The sequence below is a fragment of the Tachysurus fulvidraco genome, chromosome 11 (assembly GCF_022655615.1).
Source record: "Tachysurus fulvidraco isolate hzauxx_2018 chromosome 11, HZAU_PFXX_2.0, whole genome shotgun sequence".
NCBI classification, from domain to species: Eukaryota; Metazoa; Chordata; class Actinopteri; order Siluriformes; family Bagridae; genus Tachysurus; species Tachysurus fulvidraco.
In genome coordinates, this window is record NC_062528.1 from 14,678,724 (window position 1) to 14,696,488 (window position 17,765).

Below are 17,765 nucleotides of genomic sequence, written 5' to 3' on the forward strand. Positions count from 1 at the left end.
AGGCTTTTTTTTGGATAGAGGAAACTGGGGTCAGACCACTGAGTTTACATCTGAAGCTAGTGTGGTTACTATGAAGCATTTCATATTCAAGGCTTGCTCTAAACACACTAAAAAATCAGTCCTACTTCCAATCAATCCATTGAGCCGTCAGTGTGCAAACGTTATGTATGTTGAATAAAAGGGTGAGCATTAGAAATTTTGAAAGTGTACTTTTAAAAACAGTAACTGGGGAAAAAAAAACAGAACAAATCATGTTTAGTTAGACAGCTTATCTACAGAAAAAAATAATTACGCGGAAACAGATTCATGAAAAAAGAACAAAAAGAATAATGAAAAAGTGTATGACTGAGAGAAGGCTATTTGGATTATTAAAATGCATAATTTGAACAAGATGCTACCCCTAACAGATATAGCTGCTGCCTCACAGCTCCACATTCCCCTGTTTGCCCCGTTTCCATGTGGATCTCCTTTGTGTTCTTCAGTTTCCTACAACCTCCTAAAAAATGCCTGCAGTCTGAATAGTGACTCTAGATTGCACCTAGTTCTGAATGAGGGCTTGTAAGTGTGTGAAGTGCACCGTAATGGACTGGCATCCCAATCAAGGATGTACTCCTTAACATCCTCCAGATCAACTGACTTCAGGATCTTCAGGATAGACCTGAAGATGAATGAATGAATGAATGAATGAATGACTCTATTCATAAAAATGGAAATAAACTCCCTAAAAGCAGGGACTTATTCACAGATTTACTGACTGACAGGTGCGATACAGAAAGAGTTGTGAGTGCATGTTTTTTGTTTTGTTTTTTTGTGTTAACTTCTATAAGGATAAATGTCAGATGGAAAAAAACATATTCTTGCCTAGGGATTGTCACACCTTTTTACATTTATTTTACAGAACTGGTATGGAGAGAGAGATAGAGCTTAATTTTACCATCACTTCAAGACAATGCCATGTTTACTTAATTTAAATGGAGCAAAATTCTTGCTGACACAAAATGCGCAAAGACGTTTCTACGATAAGTGATAAGTAAATCATATAACTCCGACAGTCAGATCCGCTGAAGACAGTGTTGAGAGATCTATGACACTACCATCTCTGTATAAAGTGCACTGTAGCACCTTTAGATTTAAAGGAATTGGAAGCATGTGGTGTCCTGACATGAATACTCTGACAGCTCTAGCCTGCATGCTGCAGATGGAGAAATGTACTGTATGTTATTGCATACAATATGCTTGAAACATGATCTCTGCCTTGCACAAACTCCTTACATTCTACACATGACATCAGTCCTGGATTCCTCTACAAGTTGCATCCAGTCGTTCAGTCAATACCAGCTTGTCGGGAGGATATCAGAAGATGATGGATGGTTTTAATTGAGATCGTTGGATTAAACCATGAGTTTCACAACAGCAATTAGTCAACAGGTCAGCTGTCTTTGGAAGCAATAAATATTGTTTGTGGTCAGTAATATGGTAAGGAAACAGTGCAGGTGTGTGCCCTGAAGCTTGCGTTCAGGTTTGACTCTTGACTCCCAGGTTTGACATTTGTTCTCTAAGAGAACATGTTTTGGAAGCAGCTCTTTCTCAGTTGCTATGCAATGCAACCACCACTCATACAGCATGTTATGAAATTATTCAGAATGCAGTAGCACACTAAGGTGTGTGCTTAGCTTCACCCTGTATAGAAAATAAATAATTAGTGAGCTCCAAATGTCTGAGGCTACACTGAAAATCCGGGATTTTTTCATTAATAACTTAAAATTAATTTTGGAATTTCGAAAATTTTAAAACAAAGAAGGCAATATCTTTAATATTCGGTATTCAAGATATTGAACTAATTCATCTACTCTTAAGCTTGAAACAAATTTGCAATTTTGAACTCATCGATGAAGCAGATGTTCAGATGACACGTTTATACACATCTGTGCAGTCTAGTGTGCTTGTAAAACAAAAGAGGGATATAAAGAATAATTAGAATATAGTCAGTTAGGTTGTGTGTCCATCGTCTTTGGACTTTGAGAGGAAACCCTTGAAACACAAGGAGGAAATGCAAACTCCAGGCAGGGATCAAACTCCCAAGCCAAGAGGTGCCATACTGTATAGTGGTCTTTTAATCCACAGCTCTAAAGTATTCTGGTATTAAATGTGGGTCTTAGTTATTTAAATTTTTTTTAAAGGTGTCAAATGAAGAGATCTAAATCTACAGCCGTATTTCTCTAAAGTTGCTTTGTGACCATGTTTACTGTTAAAAGTGCTACACAAATAAAATTGAATTGAACTTTTGGCTTTGTTAACTTAGCATAAACAGTGTTTAAGAGATGTATAATGTCATCAGGGTTGTGTTCCTGCAGCAGATCCTCTTCCTTTCCTTTCACAATCTTTCATGCACGGCTGAGATCTAAAAGCATTTTTGGCAGGACGTCTGATTGAAGTAAACACTACACAAAGGTGACTGAAGTGTATCGCTGTTGATTCTTGCACTTTTTCTGTTATAGCCGTACTCTCTTCAAAGTAAAACACTCATGGTCATTTGTGAGATCTCTATTTCCGCTCCTGCTCTCAGTGACATGCTTGTTCTTCACTTTGCAGTTCTATTCAGTTGGCTCATGTAAGCAAGCAACTGTGACTCAAAGTTGTGTTGCCAAAGCAGCGAGAACATCTTTCCAGAACCTGTGCTTTGTTTTGGCCCTCTGACCCGATCAACCCTTTTCCCCTGAGGGCAGTGGAGCATGGTGTGAGGAACGGAAAGCAGATTTGTGAGTGTGTTTTTGTTTGTGTGTCTTTAGGGGAGGGCCTGAAGGGAGGATGGAGGAGTCATGCAGTTTCCAACCAATAAGTCATCACTGGGACAAAAAAGCCTGCAGAAGATCAGATAGCGATGAGTGATTGTAAGGAGGTGAAAGCATTCTTTCCAGCAGTGGACGTGGCTTGGCCTGTCCCATACCCACTGATCTACTGACCACTCAGTCCAATATCATATAGATTCTGTGTTTCCATTTCCTCTCTCTCTCTCTCTCTCTCTCTCTCTCTCTCTCTCTCTCTCTCTCTCTCTCTCTCTCTCTCACACACACATACACACACACACACACACACACACACACACACACACAGATATTTTCTCATGTTTCTCAGATTTAGGGTTTTAGCACATAGTTCAAGCTCACCTCATGTTTACAATATATACAACATTTTATTATATTGGATTATCAAAATCTATAAAATCTAATAGTAATCACCTTGAAGCTGATTATTTTCCAGTAACAACATTCCCTGAATTAGTTCTATTTCTCTTAAAATAAGTGTAAAACAGGTTCTAAGTTCCTATTGTTTATATTATAGTCTCACCATAGTCTATGTAACCATCTAAGAAATTCTTGCCATGTTACCAAATAGCAGAAAGTGCAAACTTCTCTTCTCTTGTGGTGGAAATCCATATTGACTGTTTCTAAGCACTAACATAGGATATATCATACAACAATTACTGCACGATTTTCCTTGTTTTATTTCAATCTAATTATCATTAGAATTCAACTACGTTAACATCTAACATACAAGCATACAAGTCCCTGTGAATGAGAGCTTTTCTTCTGAGATCTTAGATGTATCATCAGCATCAGCACGTTCAGTAAAGAGTAGTTAACTGAATATTGATTTATGTTTTTGCACTGAATGTTAACTGTCCTTGTTGTTTTGTTTTTTAAATTTAATGTCTAAATCCGTAATCTATAAGTAAAATAATATATATGTATATTTTTAAGCATGGGCTTGCTGGTTTTGGTTAACTTTTACCAAACCTAAATATTGTGTTGCTTACTCAGTACCTTCGGTATCTTCTTGTCAAGTATAAATATTGTAGTTTTTGCCATATCACAAAGCCCTTAAGACATTAACACACAAATAAAAGTGATGTTCAGAAATGCTTTTCACTTAGATATATCCCTGTGTGCATATTTAATATGTGTGGTTCATCATTTGTAATGATGCATGGTTAAATATAATTATTTAATTGAATAATTGTATCTGGAATAATCTTTCTTTAAAATAGCTCATAATAGCTAATTGGCTAAATCGTGCCTTTCAAGGTCAACATTCAATTGCAGTGTCTACAGAGTTGCATTATTAGAAATACATCTATAAATATATTTATTAATATTTCTATATTTTATTTGAACTAGCTCCATTTCTATTTATTACACATGTTTCTAACTGCTAATATCACTAGTTTTCTAGCCAATGTCCTGGTCTCTGTGTTTCTTCTAGCCGTTTAGCATTTTCTTTGTAATATAGCCTTACAATGGACTGGTGTCCCACCCGGTGTTCCTAGATTTGAGCTGTACACACTGTGGAAATGTGTATAATGAATAATGTAATACAATGCCTTATTAGACACTTTCTGTGACAAAAGGTTTAACAGCATGATCTTTTCACACTTGAAATACAGCAGGTTATTAAAATACAGTAAGGTTTATAAGAAGCCATGATCTCTGGCTTCATTTACAAAAGAACATACCAGTTTATCTCAGACATTGACTACTATCAGTAGTCTTTTTCCAAAACATCCTCTACAATCGCTCTATAGTCTATGTCCAGTCATTACTCTGAGAAAATTTTTTTCATAATAGTGCTTATAGAGACACCATTGAGAGTAGTTCCCCTGCACACTCTTGCATCCCCGTGAAAGTCAAGTTTTCCATTGAACAGTGTGAATGGCAGTGATGTGAGAACGAATTGGCCTTTTCCCCTTTTTCCCCCCACAGGCTACAGAAAGCAGTAAAAGAGAGTGACACAAAGCGAAAAGCATTTTATTTCCCAGCAGACCTTTCACTGGCCACACACTCTGCTCCAGAATGCCCCTCATTCAGCCAATGGACTTCCAGACCATTTCTTTCATTCAGAGACCTGATGCAGATTTGCCTTTGTGTCAGGCTTCTGTGAATTGCTGGCCTGAGGTTAGACTGAAATGCCAGCATAAAACGAGACTGAAAGCAATGAATAAAGCTGAGAGAGAGTGAGAGTGTGTGTGTGTGTGTGTGTGTGTGTGTGTGTGTGTGTGTGTGTGTGTGTGTGTGTGTGTGTGTGTGTGTGTGTGTGTGTGTGTGTGTGTGTGTGTGTGAGAGAGAGAGAGAGAGAGAGAGAGAGAGAGAGAGAGAGAGAGAGAGAGAGAGAGAGAGAGAGAGGCTTAAATGTGTTACACAACAGTTCACCTTATTTCTTTTAAGCATACCAAACATCTCTTAATGCACCAATAATAATGCACCAGTGGCCAGAACATCATAAGCCTGGTTTATTCTTCATCAGAAGTATTTCTGAGAACTGCCTGAAAGCCTGGATAATTGCAATGGGAGGTGTTTAGCTCTTAGCAGGATGTCCATCAAATAAAAAGGGTGGGGCAGTAAACAGCAAGTAGGAATAGGTGAAAGTGTGCATTATGTTAATGAAAAACTTAAATTAAATGACAGCCTTTGCAGAAATAAAAGAGAAAGACAATATCGACTCACAAAACTGCAAATCTACAGCAGTCTTGGGAGAGATTACATTTCACTACACTTCCTTCACTTTCAGAAGATTTTTAATATTTGGTTTATAAAGCACCCGTGACCCGAGAAGTTCGGATAAACGGTAGAGAATGAATGAATGAATGAATGAATGAATGAATGAATGAATGAATGAATGAATGAATGGTTTATAAAGCATTAATTAGAGGATCTATTCTGTATCGTCTGAGCTGCTACACTCTCAAATAACTTGAAATGAATGTTAATCAGGATGACTTCCTTTTCTGTTTTATTCCATTCTTGTTTCTTTATGAGAAAAAGATCTTTTTCACTCTTGACAGGCTGTGCCAGCCTCCTTTTAGAAAGGCTGAACAAACACAAAAGATTAGCCTTATCTCTCAAAGAAGTTGTGAGTCTCAGTGAGGTTTGCAACCATGAATGATGACTGTGCATTAGACCTGCACTTTTTTTTTTCCAAAACATTTTGACAAGCAGACTTACTCCACATGTTGTAGGCCAGTTGCCGGACCTGGTTGCCCCTACGAGATGGCAGGGTCACCGAAAACCTACTCCTTTTGGAGCTACAGTTACTTCTTTCTTTTACACTGATGGGAAATGCATACAGGATGGATACAAATATATGCTGCAGTAGCAGAAAACCGAGTCATTTAAACATTTCTTTTTCAGAAAGCTACTTTTCCAAACTTCTCCAACTCAAGATATTCCTGACCTACAGAAGATTTCAAAAGTCTGTTGAGAAGGAAGCCGAACACAGCATACAGACCAAGGAGACTGTTTTGTGAAGCGTTAATCTGAGGAATAATGTTTCAAAGGCTTAAAATGTAGTCTGCTGGACCTTTTTATTATTTGATATGTTGGTTAAACCAGAAAGACCTCTTTATCCCATTCTTCTTTGATTGCTGACAGGTTGTGCCAGTCTCGTTTAAGAAAGATTGAACAAACACAACACAGATTAGTCATATCTCTCAATGAAGATGTGACTCACTGTTGTAACCTGATTCAAGTTGGGAAATGATTCATTGTTTTAACACCATCATTTAAAGTTAGATCAATGTTCCAAACACACATTCTGTCTTCATTTTTCATGCTTCTATGAGGTCATTTCAGCTACATGTCCCAACATGCCTCTCATTCCAGTGTATATGTGTGCTGATATTGTGTGTGTGTGCAATTCAGAATTAGACTCCACTTAACCCTAATCTGTCTCTCCTGTGTTAACGAGTGTGTCCAAGGCCAACTGCTAGGCTCCTCTGCAGTCTAAACAATATTGGCCCTAAGGTGTAACAGCCTTGTAACGTATGGGTTTGGTGTATGCCAGAGTAGGAGGCCACAGCAAAATCACCCCTCTTTTCCTTTATTCGTAGTTTAGACAACCTTAAGAAAACATCCTTGCCCTCACACGAAGCTTCCTCCTCCTTTTAATCTCTGAGACAAAAAAGAGCTTTTAAAAATAAGTAAAGAGTTTTGGGGAGGGGGGTTCTGTCTCATGAGAACAAAGATAGGGAGGAAACCACAGAGATAGCGGTAGAAGGCTGTAATTTATCACCTGTTGCTCCAGGCAATCCTGCATGACGGGAGTTCAGAAGATTTGTGTGTTTGTGTGTGTGTGTGTGTGTGTGTGTGTGTGTGTGTGTGTGTGTGTGTGTGTGTGTGTGTGTGTGTGTGTGTGTGTGTGTGTGATAGAGAAAGAGAGAGAGGGAAAGAGAGAGAGAGAGTGAGAGAGAGATAACGAGAGAGAAGAATGAAGCAATAACATAAGATCTGTTTCTTTGTCATCCTCACCAAGCAGTCTTGACAAGTAGCTAAGGAAAAAGTTTAGTGAGGAATACCATTTGTTTTTAATCTGCTCCAATAAAAGAACAAAAAAGTTAGGCAATTTTAGTACAATCCTAAATACATGCATTTTAGTTAAACTGTCAGGTGGGTCTAACTGTTATCTTGAGATTTTTTGCACAATCATTATTGCATCTGATGAAATTATCGTTTTAGTAATCTTTCTCAAACTCACTGGGGGTTTGGGTTTTGGGATTGCAGGGGCGTTTCGGGACTTAGACAGATGGGGATAGTAATGCAGATCTCTCTCTCTCTATGTGTTTGTGTGTGTGTGTGTGTGTGTGTGTGTGTGTGTGTGTGTGTGTGTGTGTGTGTGTGTGTGTGTGTGTGTGCGTGCTTGTGTGCAGTATCTGAATGTGAGGCATCGTGTTGGTGGTGTGTGTGTGTGTGTGTGTGTGTGTGTGTGTGTGTGTGTGTGTGTGTGTGTGTGTGTGTGTGTGTGTGTGTGTGTGTGTGTTGGGAAAAAGAATGATTTTCAATACTTTAACTGCCACCATGTGGCCATCTAATGAAAGACAAACACATTGCTCATTTGATATCATTTAGAATAATTCGAACAATTACATTGCATTTCAACAAAACAAAGTTAGATTCCAATGTTCCTTATCACTGTGTTTTGTCTAGTGTAAGCTTGCATGCGTTGGAAATGTATATTATAGTGTATTTACACTGTACGACATAAAATCAGGTCAGGTCACAACATACTTATGCTCAATACTTAAGCTTTAACCTCTGGTCAAATCTAAGCAAATTAATTGTATGTCTATTTTTCTAATTTGAGATTTTGTTTGTTTTTTGTTTGCTAATAAAACAAACCTGTAGTGACACGGTCAACATTACAACTCAATAACATTACTGTATAATTTATGACCTAATTGCTGTGTAAAAAATCAGGTATTTTCAGTGTTCAGAACTAAATGATTCGATTCACTAAAAACATCGTTTTGCGCGTTACACTTTTAAGATGTTTGTATAAAACAGACAGTATACAGAGATAATCTGGGAGTATAATCCGTGATTACGCGTAAAGATCACAGGTTATGTTTCACAGGACGGAGAGTTACGAAGTCGAGTTTCTTATTATGAGGTCTGAGTCAAATTGAACTGATTCCGAGTCACCTTGACGCCGTAGCCATAACGTGCGTAATGACGCATTCAACGCGTGGACGCACTGTGCTGGTTGTAAAACAGGAAGCGGTGTGGCGGTAGAGGAAAGTAGCTAGCATTGTGGCTAACGTCATTGGAGACTGAGTGCCGTCAAACGGAGTGACAACAGAGTAGTTTCGGAGGAAAAGCTGTCGCCACGCCGTCGAGTTCAGCTTGGTTTAAACGTGTGGTCGCCATGTCAGAGACATACGGTAACGTTATACACTTTAGCCAGTTAGCATACGCGCAAGCTAGCAAACAGTTATGTAGCTCTCTATAGCAACCCGTCCTGTTATCCAGCTAGCTTGTTGATGCATCAACAGGAACCTCTTGGGGTTTTGACAGCTAGATATATACCAGATATGACAACAAACATCCTGCCTTCGTGTGCATAAAAAGTCTCCTCGGTTTAAAACAGTACAAATGTCTGACTCCTGATTAACCTGACAGTGTTATTGCTGTATGCAGTTTGTCTGCTTTACAAACTGAAAGCTTTAGTTATGATATAAATGGGCTCGTGTTTGTTTGTCAGGATAAAGCTGATGTTTAAAGCTGATGAGTTTCTAGCTAGCAGGTGTAACAGCTGTTAACGCCTAGCTGCATCTTTTACCTTAGTTATATAAACATTAGAGATACTGCGAAGGTCACGACAGCAGAAGAGTAATGTTTATAAAACTGGAACTATAATCATTCTCAACTGTCTCCACCTCCAAGCTCTGAAAGTGTCTGTTTCCCTGATGTTTAATTTTGCAAGGGTTTAATGGGTTAGTTGTTCCAGGGTTTAGTTGTTCCAGGGTTTAGTTGTACCGGGGTTTAGTTGTTCCAGGGTTTAGTTGTACCGGGGTTTAGTTGTACCGGGGTTTAGTTGTACCGGGGTTTAGTTGTACCGGGGTTTAGTTGTACCGGGGTTTAGTTGTACCGGGGTTTAGTTGTACCGGGGTTTAGTTGTACCGGGGTTTAGTTGTACTAGGGTTTAGTTGTACTAGCTAGCACAAATCATGCTCGTTTATATTTACTTTCGTCCTTCATTTAGCGAGCCAACACACATCTATTCCAAATATTCAGTGTACATTCTTATCTAGATCAGCTCAGTAAGATTAGGACTGGGACTGAATTCATTAGGAAAGTAGATTAACAGGAACTTGCTTCTAGATCACGAGTCCATAGCGATTTAACATGAAAAATATGAATAACTTAATACAGGTACAATTTGATTTCATGTTGTATTTTGTGTAACTCGTCTGTCATATCGAGTTTTATTAATTGTCTTTAATTTTATGCACATTCACACGTTCCATCCCGAAAGCTCTTGTGTTTTATTGCTTCATGTATTTGTATTATAATGAAATATTCATGTAGGTGTCCATTTCAGCTTGCATAAAGACCCATCCTTTTCCTCCCCTGCTGAAATCGAGCACCTACAGGGAATGATGTACATCTTACTGAGGCTCTGTAATTGTCCTATTGATTTCTTTAGCTAGTTCACTTCTCCAGATGAAGCATGCATCGCTTTCGTAGCTTGAGTGTGTGACTTGAGAATTTTTACATTTATTTATTTGTTTGTTTGTTTGTTTGTTTGTTTGTTGTGCATTGTACTGTCTTGAACAAAGGAAACGCTGCTGGATTTAAGGTTTGGGATTTTATCCTCACTTGTAGAAAAATGCTATTGTAAGCTGCTTTCAGGAGACATTTTCATAACGTGGTTTGTGACTCGCTGCAATTTCTCAGCTGCAAGTGCACACGTTTTGAAATGATTCATGTCTGAACAATGTGTACTAAGTAGTGTGCCTAAATGGTTCTGACTCCAGTTGTGTTATGACAAGCTATTATGCAGTTGCATGCGATTTTGAATGCAGCCCAAGTGTTTTGGTCTTTAAGGGTGTGAATAAGTGATGCAGTTTCCTCAGTTTTATAGAAAAATTCTGAGAACAAATACTTCATTGCGGACATCAGTTTGACGGTGACAACCTTACGGTTGCACCACTGCAATCTCATGCAAAGTCATCTGTGATGCTAATAGATAAACCTACAACCTACTAATTAAAAAACTAACAAGCTCACTAACTCAAACCAAAATATAGTGCAGAGGACAAAACCCTCATATCTGGTCACATGTATTTTATCAACCTGTGTTCTTTGTGTGTTGTGGTGTTTAAGCTGGTTTTGCTCTCCACCCCATAAAAACATCTTCAGGATGAGGGTAGTGCTAACATCCAAGCCAAAACACAGAGCTGTATCTAGGTTTCCCATGCAGGCTGATCAGACGTCTCAGATGACTCGTTCTCACCTGATAAACAAGTATGAAATACAAAAATACACAAACACCTCCAGTTAGTCAGTTGTTGCTGATATGACACAAATTCCACTAAGGATAAATTAGCTGTTCAGTGGCTATGTGTTTGGGTATAGACTGCTCAACTCCATCCTTTTCTTTATCTTGTGAACTGTCTTTCTCCTGATTGGCTGCTTGCTCTAGCCTGCTATGTGGTTAGCGATTTTCCTACCTAAAGTTGGTGAGATATGTAATGATGTTTGCCTTATCTGAGCTGGTGTATGATGAATACAAATTACCTGTTAAGTCTGACCCAGCATCCCTGACACAAATCTGACTAAACTCAATTACTATTACAGGATATGTCAGGACGTCAGAAAACATCTTGTATTAAAGATTGTCAATAACATGTCATGTTTATCTAAGAAATAATTAAATTATATTATAAAATTGTTCTTAAATTAGTTTATTACTGATTTTACATTTGTTTACTAAATTAGGTAAAAGTTTAGGACTAGAGTACAGGAACTAACTAAAGTATAGGAAAGAAGATATATTTATCACAGGAGAATCGCTTGTGGTGAACAGTCTAGGCTGGTTATGTAAGCTTGATAAGCTTGACTGTCACCTTGGTGCTTTTATCGAGTTAAAACACGGAAATCTCTTTGTTTGCACAGCAGCTGTGTAAATACTCTCCTTCTTGGTTGAGTTTCTTTTCAGCAGTCACAGCTTAGATGGGGAAAGAAGAAGTTAATGAAGCATTAGTTTTGCCAGGGTCATGTACAGGCTCCATGTTCGTAGTATACGGCTATTCAGGCTTTTGTTAGAAATCCATCGTCAGTGATACTACATTAAATTTGATGACCCAAGCTATGTATATTTTAAAGTAAGTTAAAAGTTTAGTAAGCACACTCTGCTAATTTCTATTTTACTGGGTTGTCGTTTTTATGCATTGTGTTTCCACGATGCAGATTCACAAGAAAAACCCCCCTCTTGACTCTTGTTTTGCAGTGTGTACTGAGTAGGAGTATTACACGAAAGGAGGTATGACTAACGTCATTTTCCATGAACATTCAGGTTTGTTGTTAGAGTACACATCCATGTAAACCTAGCATACGTTACAGAACATCCATTACAGAATAGATCGCTTCTGTAATAATGCTGTTTAAGTGATTTTAGTCAAGATTCTCTCCCGGCTTATCACAAACATGGATCAGTAATGGATCCCTCATACAGTAAGAGAAGATCTTATTTTAATGCAGTATGCACAATTGCAGAAACAAGTAGTAACTTGAAGGTTTTACAGTTCTAAAACTATAATGTGGTGACCCTGGGGTTAAGTTTTCTGCATTGCTGAAGAAAGGGATTAGAGATTAAAGGAATTTGAAAATATTACCATAGAGCATAAATTAGGAATGTAAAAGAATAGTTATCTTTCTTTGTCTTTTTTGTACACATTAGATCACAGATTTTGTACAGCTCAGAATAATGCTTCATCTGTGTACCAGGGTTGTAATAAAGCAGTGGAAATGGCACAAAACAATATAAAGAAGAAAATCAATGTCAATCTTGTGTCTCCCAGAGCAACAATCTTAACGTAACATGATACGGTGTGTTGATCATTATTACAGTCTGGGCCTTTCAAAAAACTGATATTGCAGAAGTCTTCAGATAAGTGCTCTGACACACCACAGACTTTCTGTTGAGTTTCATGAGCAGATGAGCAGAGTTTCAGTTACCTTTTTTTGACTGATTTGGTAAGACAAGTAAGACATGGGGCAAATATGCGTTTAATACAAAAGAAAAAAGTGTGTGTGTGTGTGTGTGTGTGTGTGTGTGTGTGTGTGTGTGTGTGTGTGTGTGCGCAGTATCTGAATGTGAGGCATAATGGTAATTCATGTATCTAAGATTTCCCAGTCTTTATAAAATACTTATTGTTGTCCCCTTTAAACTGAGCCATATTAGGATTTTAGTACTGAAAGTGATTTCTGTAATACAAATATTTTCACTTACCCTATTTTATAAAGCTCCATCAGATGGATATTACCTTCTGATTTAGTGAGTTGTGATATTTTTAGGAACCTGGAAATGCATGCATCACATGTAAAAGCTTTGACATCTACATTTCTATCAGTCAAGTAGGACTTTTCCCCCAAAGCAAGACATGTATCTTAACAGGACTAAAATGATCAGAGGACTGCTCAATTTATCAAAAGGTCACTTTCTGTGAAGCATCCTGATTTGCCCAAGAGAATGGTTGGCTCCCAGAATCCCTGTCTAAGAATCACAAAGTAGGTTATATTTCCCCTGCTCTCTTATGCCAATCTAATGTCATCCAAATAGAGTTTAGGATCTATAAGAACTGCTTGCTCTTCTCTCGTCTGGGGAGCTCTTATCTCTGTCAACACACTAGCTTCAAAATCAGCTTCTAGAAGGAAAAACAAACTTGTCATACAAAATGTCATTTCTCTGATTAAGATTGTACTGTTGATTTTAAACTGGGTCTGTTCACATCCGCTGGCAGACTGAATGGTCTCTGTGTCCATGGCGAGTCTGTAGACCCCCTACTCCTCCAGGAAAAAGAGCCTTTGGGACATTATGTGATCAGGCAGGTTGAAGGTGACTTGGTGCTCATCTGCGTAGGCAGGGTCAAGCTCTGATTTAGTCCAGCTGCACATTTGGAAACTGCTGGGTCATATTACAAAAATGACATCATTACCCTTTGCTTTTTCTCTTCTCTCCTCTCTTATATTGGATGTATTCTGCTGTCTTGTGGTTTCAGATTTCCTGTTTAAGTTCCTTGTGATTGGCAGTGCAGGGACTGGGAAATCCTGCCTCCTTCATCAGTTTATTGAGAACAAGTGTAAGTATTTAATAATAAATAATGATTTCTTACAACCACATTCTAACACTTATATTTTTCATATTCATATTGACCTTCTGACAAGAACAATGAGGAAAATTGTGACAGTGATGGGCATTTATCAAGCTGGGTACACAAATTTCTGTGTAAATTTTTAACACACTTTGGTTTTCAGGAAAAAACTGAAAACTCAGTGTTTCTGAGTGTTTATACACTTTACAGATCAATTTCAAAACCTAGAATTTGGATGGAAAAAATGCTCCATAGTTTCTCCCAAAAAACGTATCCACGTGCTAGTCCACTAGGCCAGGGACGAAGAAATTTGCTTAATATAATTGGCATATGAAAAATAAAGATAGCAAGCCAACACATATCTATTCATTATGACAATTAAAATTCGTTATTTAAAAATCATTATGGGCCGGTCTGTCCGTATATAACTCTAAACCATAAACAAATGCCTTAACTGAAAGACGCGTCGGTGCTCATGAATGCAAAGAAAATAATAAGAAATAATAATAAGAAATAATGCAAAGAAATAAGAAATCTTCCTTTTGAAACCTTTGGTTTGGTTTATGCAAACATTTATGCACATTTATTACATGGTGTCTGAAAAAAAGTTTTGGCAGCTCAACATCTGCGCTATCAAATGTGATTTACTCTAACTGGATGTATAATGTTCCAGTCAAACAAGACTCCAATCACACCATTGGGGTGGAATTTGGTTCAAGGGTCGTCAACGTTGGTGGAAAAACAGTCAAACTGCAGATCTGGGACACAGCAGGACAGGAGCGCTTCAGGTTAAAGCTTCTGATTGGTAACACAGTTATAACTCTGGGTTCTGTTGATGGTTGAATGACACCTGTTCATGGCATCTCATAGGTCTGTGACTCGTAGCTATTATCGGGGTGCCGCTGGGGCTCTTCTTGTCTATGACATCACAAGGTAGGTTGAGCACTTGATTTAGAATCCTTGATTTGCTTCCAGCTTATTATTATTAACCATCATAACCAAAAAACATAATTATTGGTCCATGTGGCTTTACTCAGCTGTTTGCTTCTACACCTGTAATTCACAGAGAGCATGAATGCAGCGCTCTGTTCTAGGGTGCCACAATGCTGTCACAGTAATAGCAGTGAAGAGAACAGTGTGATGCAGAGTGACAAGCCTGTAATAAAGTGCATAAGACCGCAGCTCAAAGATCTAGTTGTTTGCTAGGCTTTATTGCTTGTGCCAGATGAATGGATGGTGGTAAAAGAGAAACTAATAGGATTGTGTTTTTGGGTAAAGCAATCGGTTTTTAATTGAGCATTTCTACGGACCTCTTACAATTATGGAAGACCTCTAACACACATTCTCTTGGATTCTCACATATTCCCCTATATGCATGAATTTATAATACCTTAAAAGCATAATACCTTTACTGATGCACCATGCAAGATGAGCCATACTTAATTGTTGCTTAGCTAGTAGCTAGTAATAAGAACCACACGGAAGCGGAGGTGCATTGTGCCACTTGGTATTGTGATTATTGTTGATCTAAACAAACATTTAGTTTCCTGTGTCTCAATGCAGTTCTTATGAATTGGCTCCTATTTTGTGTGGTCTGTTTACCCCTCAGTCGAGAGACCTACAATGCTCTGACTAACTGGCTGACAGATGCTCGGACACTGGCCAGCCCCAACATTGTCATCATCCTTTGCGGAAACAAGAAAGATCTGGATGCAGACCGTGAGGTCACCTTTCTGGAAGCATCTCGTTTTGCCCAAGAGAATGGTAATATTCCAGCTTTTATCTAAGATGTATTTACTTCTGAGGAATTTGGTAGGATGCAGTAGGCAGATTTGCCAGCATTTTATCCTAAAGAGAGTTATTCTAATATTAAAATGAAGCTAAGCATATCACCTTGGGAACATCACCTCTACAGTGAAGCATAGTGCTGGTAGTATTTGTGGCTAGCGTTAGCATTACTCTTGACCTTTGACAGCCTTCTGATGTGCCTCATATCATTCATTCTGTGGTTGTGCCTGTTTCTCTGTCTTAGAGTTGATGTTTTTAGAGACAAGTGCATTAACTGGGGAGAATGTTGAAGAGGGTTTTCTCAAATGTGCCCGCACGATCCTTAATAAGATTGAGTCTGGTAAGCAAACAGTCTGAAAAATATCTGCATAGAAATTCTGTACTGAGGTTCATCCTTGTGTATCCATTAGTGTTTGTGTTTACAAAATTGACAGTTTATTGTGTTGTATATGAAGTGTATTGTTTTGTCTGACTCTTGTCTGTTCGTGTCCTTGTGTTTAGGTGAGCTTGACCCTGAAAGAATGGGCTCTGGTATCCAGTATGGTGACGCATCCTTGAGGCAGTTGAGGCAGCCACGTGGCACTGCTGCACAGACCAAACAGCAATGTAACTGCTAGGGATGGGACACACTCCCTCTCTCCACACACAACCTCTCCTGCTTCAGGTCAGGTCACAGATTTTTCACACCCAGCATCTCGCTCTTATGTTCAAAACATCCATATGGCCAGATTACTGTTTCCAGTTAAACATTTGATGTACATTTGCAATCAAACTGCGATCACACTTTGCAAAGTCCGATGGCAGAAAAGTGCCATCCTAGAAGGTCTCAGTGGAAGCGTGTGATGGTCAACCTTCTGGTTGATAGGAGAGAATTTGTTTGTAGGTCGTAAGATCTAAACTGAACCATAATAAATGACCTACACACCATCAGCTATTACACACCTTTATCAATTAAAAATACAATTTCAGGTTTCTGATATAGCATAAATAATTCCAGTCATATGAAACAACCAAAGATATTTATAATTTATTTAATGTCATAAAAGCTGTTCTAAGCTTTAGTGTTGTTAGATTTTTACTTTATTTTTTATTATTGTGTTCAATATGATATATAAATATATAAAAAAGGTAAGCCTGGATATATATTTCTATTTATGGACCGCAATCAGGACACACACAAAACAAAATTACAAAACATCATTACTTGCTCCTGAGACCTGAATGTTTAGCCTCAGCTACAGAGCACACTGGGTCCCAAAGGACTGATCTGCACAGTTATCACTTGTCTATGATGGGTTTTCAGTTGCTCATTGTCTTTTTTTCTCTGCTCCAGGTGTGTCTGGGTGTCGTTGCCCCCCCACCCCCCACCCCCCCAAAAAAACCCTGCTGAGACACCTAGAAACATCTGGATCACTTTTTATGGAGTCCATCTGCAAACTGAATCTGCAATCACCGAGCTTTGCAAGTTGCTTGGAGGTCATGGAAACCACCTCAGACAAACTAGAGGGATGGTAAAGGTGGTGCGGAGGATTCTTGCAGATTTAACCTTATCCTGTGATTCCTCACATTGTTCATGTAGAGTACATAGTCATCAGCCTAATCTCTGTGCACTGGGCTAAAGTTTAGATGATTTACATTCTCTATATTTCATACAGTGTCACCTACATCAGCGCATTAGTTGACTTGCGTGTCCCCTGTTTAAATTAAGGCTTATCCAGATGTTAGGAGATATTAACAACAGGGTGGCTGGTTGGATCCAGGCTAAACTAGTTATTCTATGTGCACAGACCAGTTTTGGAGAAAGTTTACTGTTTCCATGAATACTGCATCCTTGCCCTGGCTTTGAGATGATCTTGTTCATACGGAAAAATCTGTGTATTTAGTGCCGGGGCAGTAAATGTACGCTTAGCCTTATATAATTCTATTTTCTATAGATCATTGCATCACCTATGCACCTAAAAAAAGAAAAAAATTGCAGCTGAGAACTCTTAAGCACAAAGGGAAGATGATTGATCTGCCCGTCCTGGATTGTTGATCATTATCTAGTGCATATCAGCGGTTTACTGCAGAACGGCTTGTGTAGGTTTTCACACTTTACACTGCATTATTATCTGCTTTACTGTGTGATGTATCTGACCTTTTGGATATAGAATAGATTTTATTGTATTTTATTGATTTATCCTTAAATAGAAAAACAGCTTGATGTCTTATAGTTCACTGTCTCCAAGCTGTAACATGGCCCCAAAATATAGCACTATAATATGAAGTAACAAGGCAAGGAAAAATATATATATATATCTATATATATATATATATATATATATATATATAT

The 17,765-nt window shown here is 38.3% G+C and overlaps 1 protein-coding gene across 2 annotated transcripts; it reads left to right on the top strand.

Moving 5' to 3' along the window:
* Positions 1–8,513: 8,513 nt before the first annotated feature.
* rab4b (RAB4B, member RAS oncogene family) lies at positions 8,514–16,806 on the top strand. 2 transcript variants are annotated; one of them, XM_027148152.2, is made up of 8 exons: positions 8,514–8,710; positions 13,553–13,633; positions 14,319–14,433; positions 14,516–14,578; positions 15,255–15,409; positions 15,678–15,773; positions 15,935–16,097; positions 16,767–16,806. In XM_027148152.2, the coding sequence occupies exons 1-7, from the start codon at positions 8,695–8,697 to the stop codon at positions 16,048–16,050; spliced, it is 642 nt and encodes a 213-aa protein (XP_027003953.1). In that variant the 5' UTR covers positions 8,514–8,694; the 3' UTR covers positions 16,051–16,097; positions 16,767–16,806. The 2 variants fall into 2 exon arrangements, with proteins under 2 accessions (XP_027003953.1, XP_027003954.1); XM_027148153.2 differs by lacking the exon at positions 8,514–8,710 and adding an exon at positions 11,851–12,005.
* The last annotated feature ends 959 nt before the right edge of the window (positions 16,807–17,765 follow it).

Excerpts from the sequence above, each read along its gene's own strand:
- rab4b (XM_027148152.2), top strand. Across the intron at positions 14,434-14,515 it reads GCAGGACAGGAGCGCTTCAG|GTCTGTGACTCGTAGCTATT; the intron begins GTTAAAGCTTCT and ends GGCATCTCATAG. Across the intron at positions 15,774-15,934 it reads CCTTAATAAGATTGAGTCTG|GTGAGCTTGACCCTGAAAGA; the intron begins GTAAGCAAACAG and ends CCTTGTGTTTAG.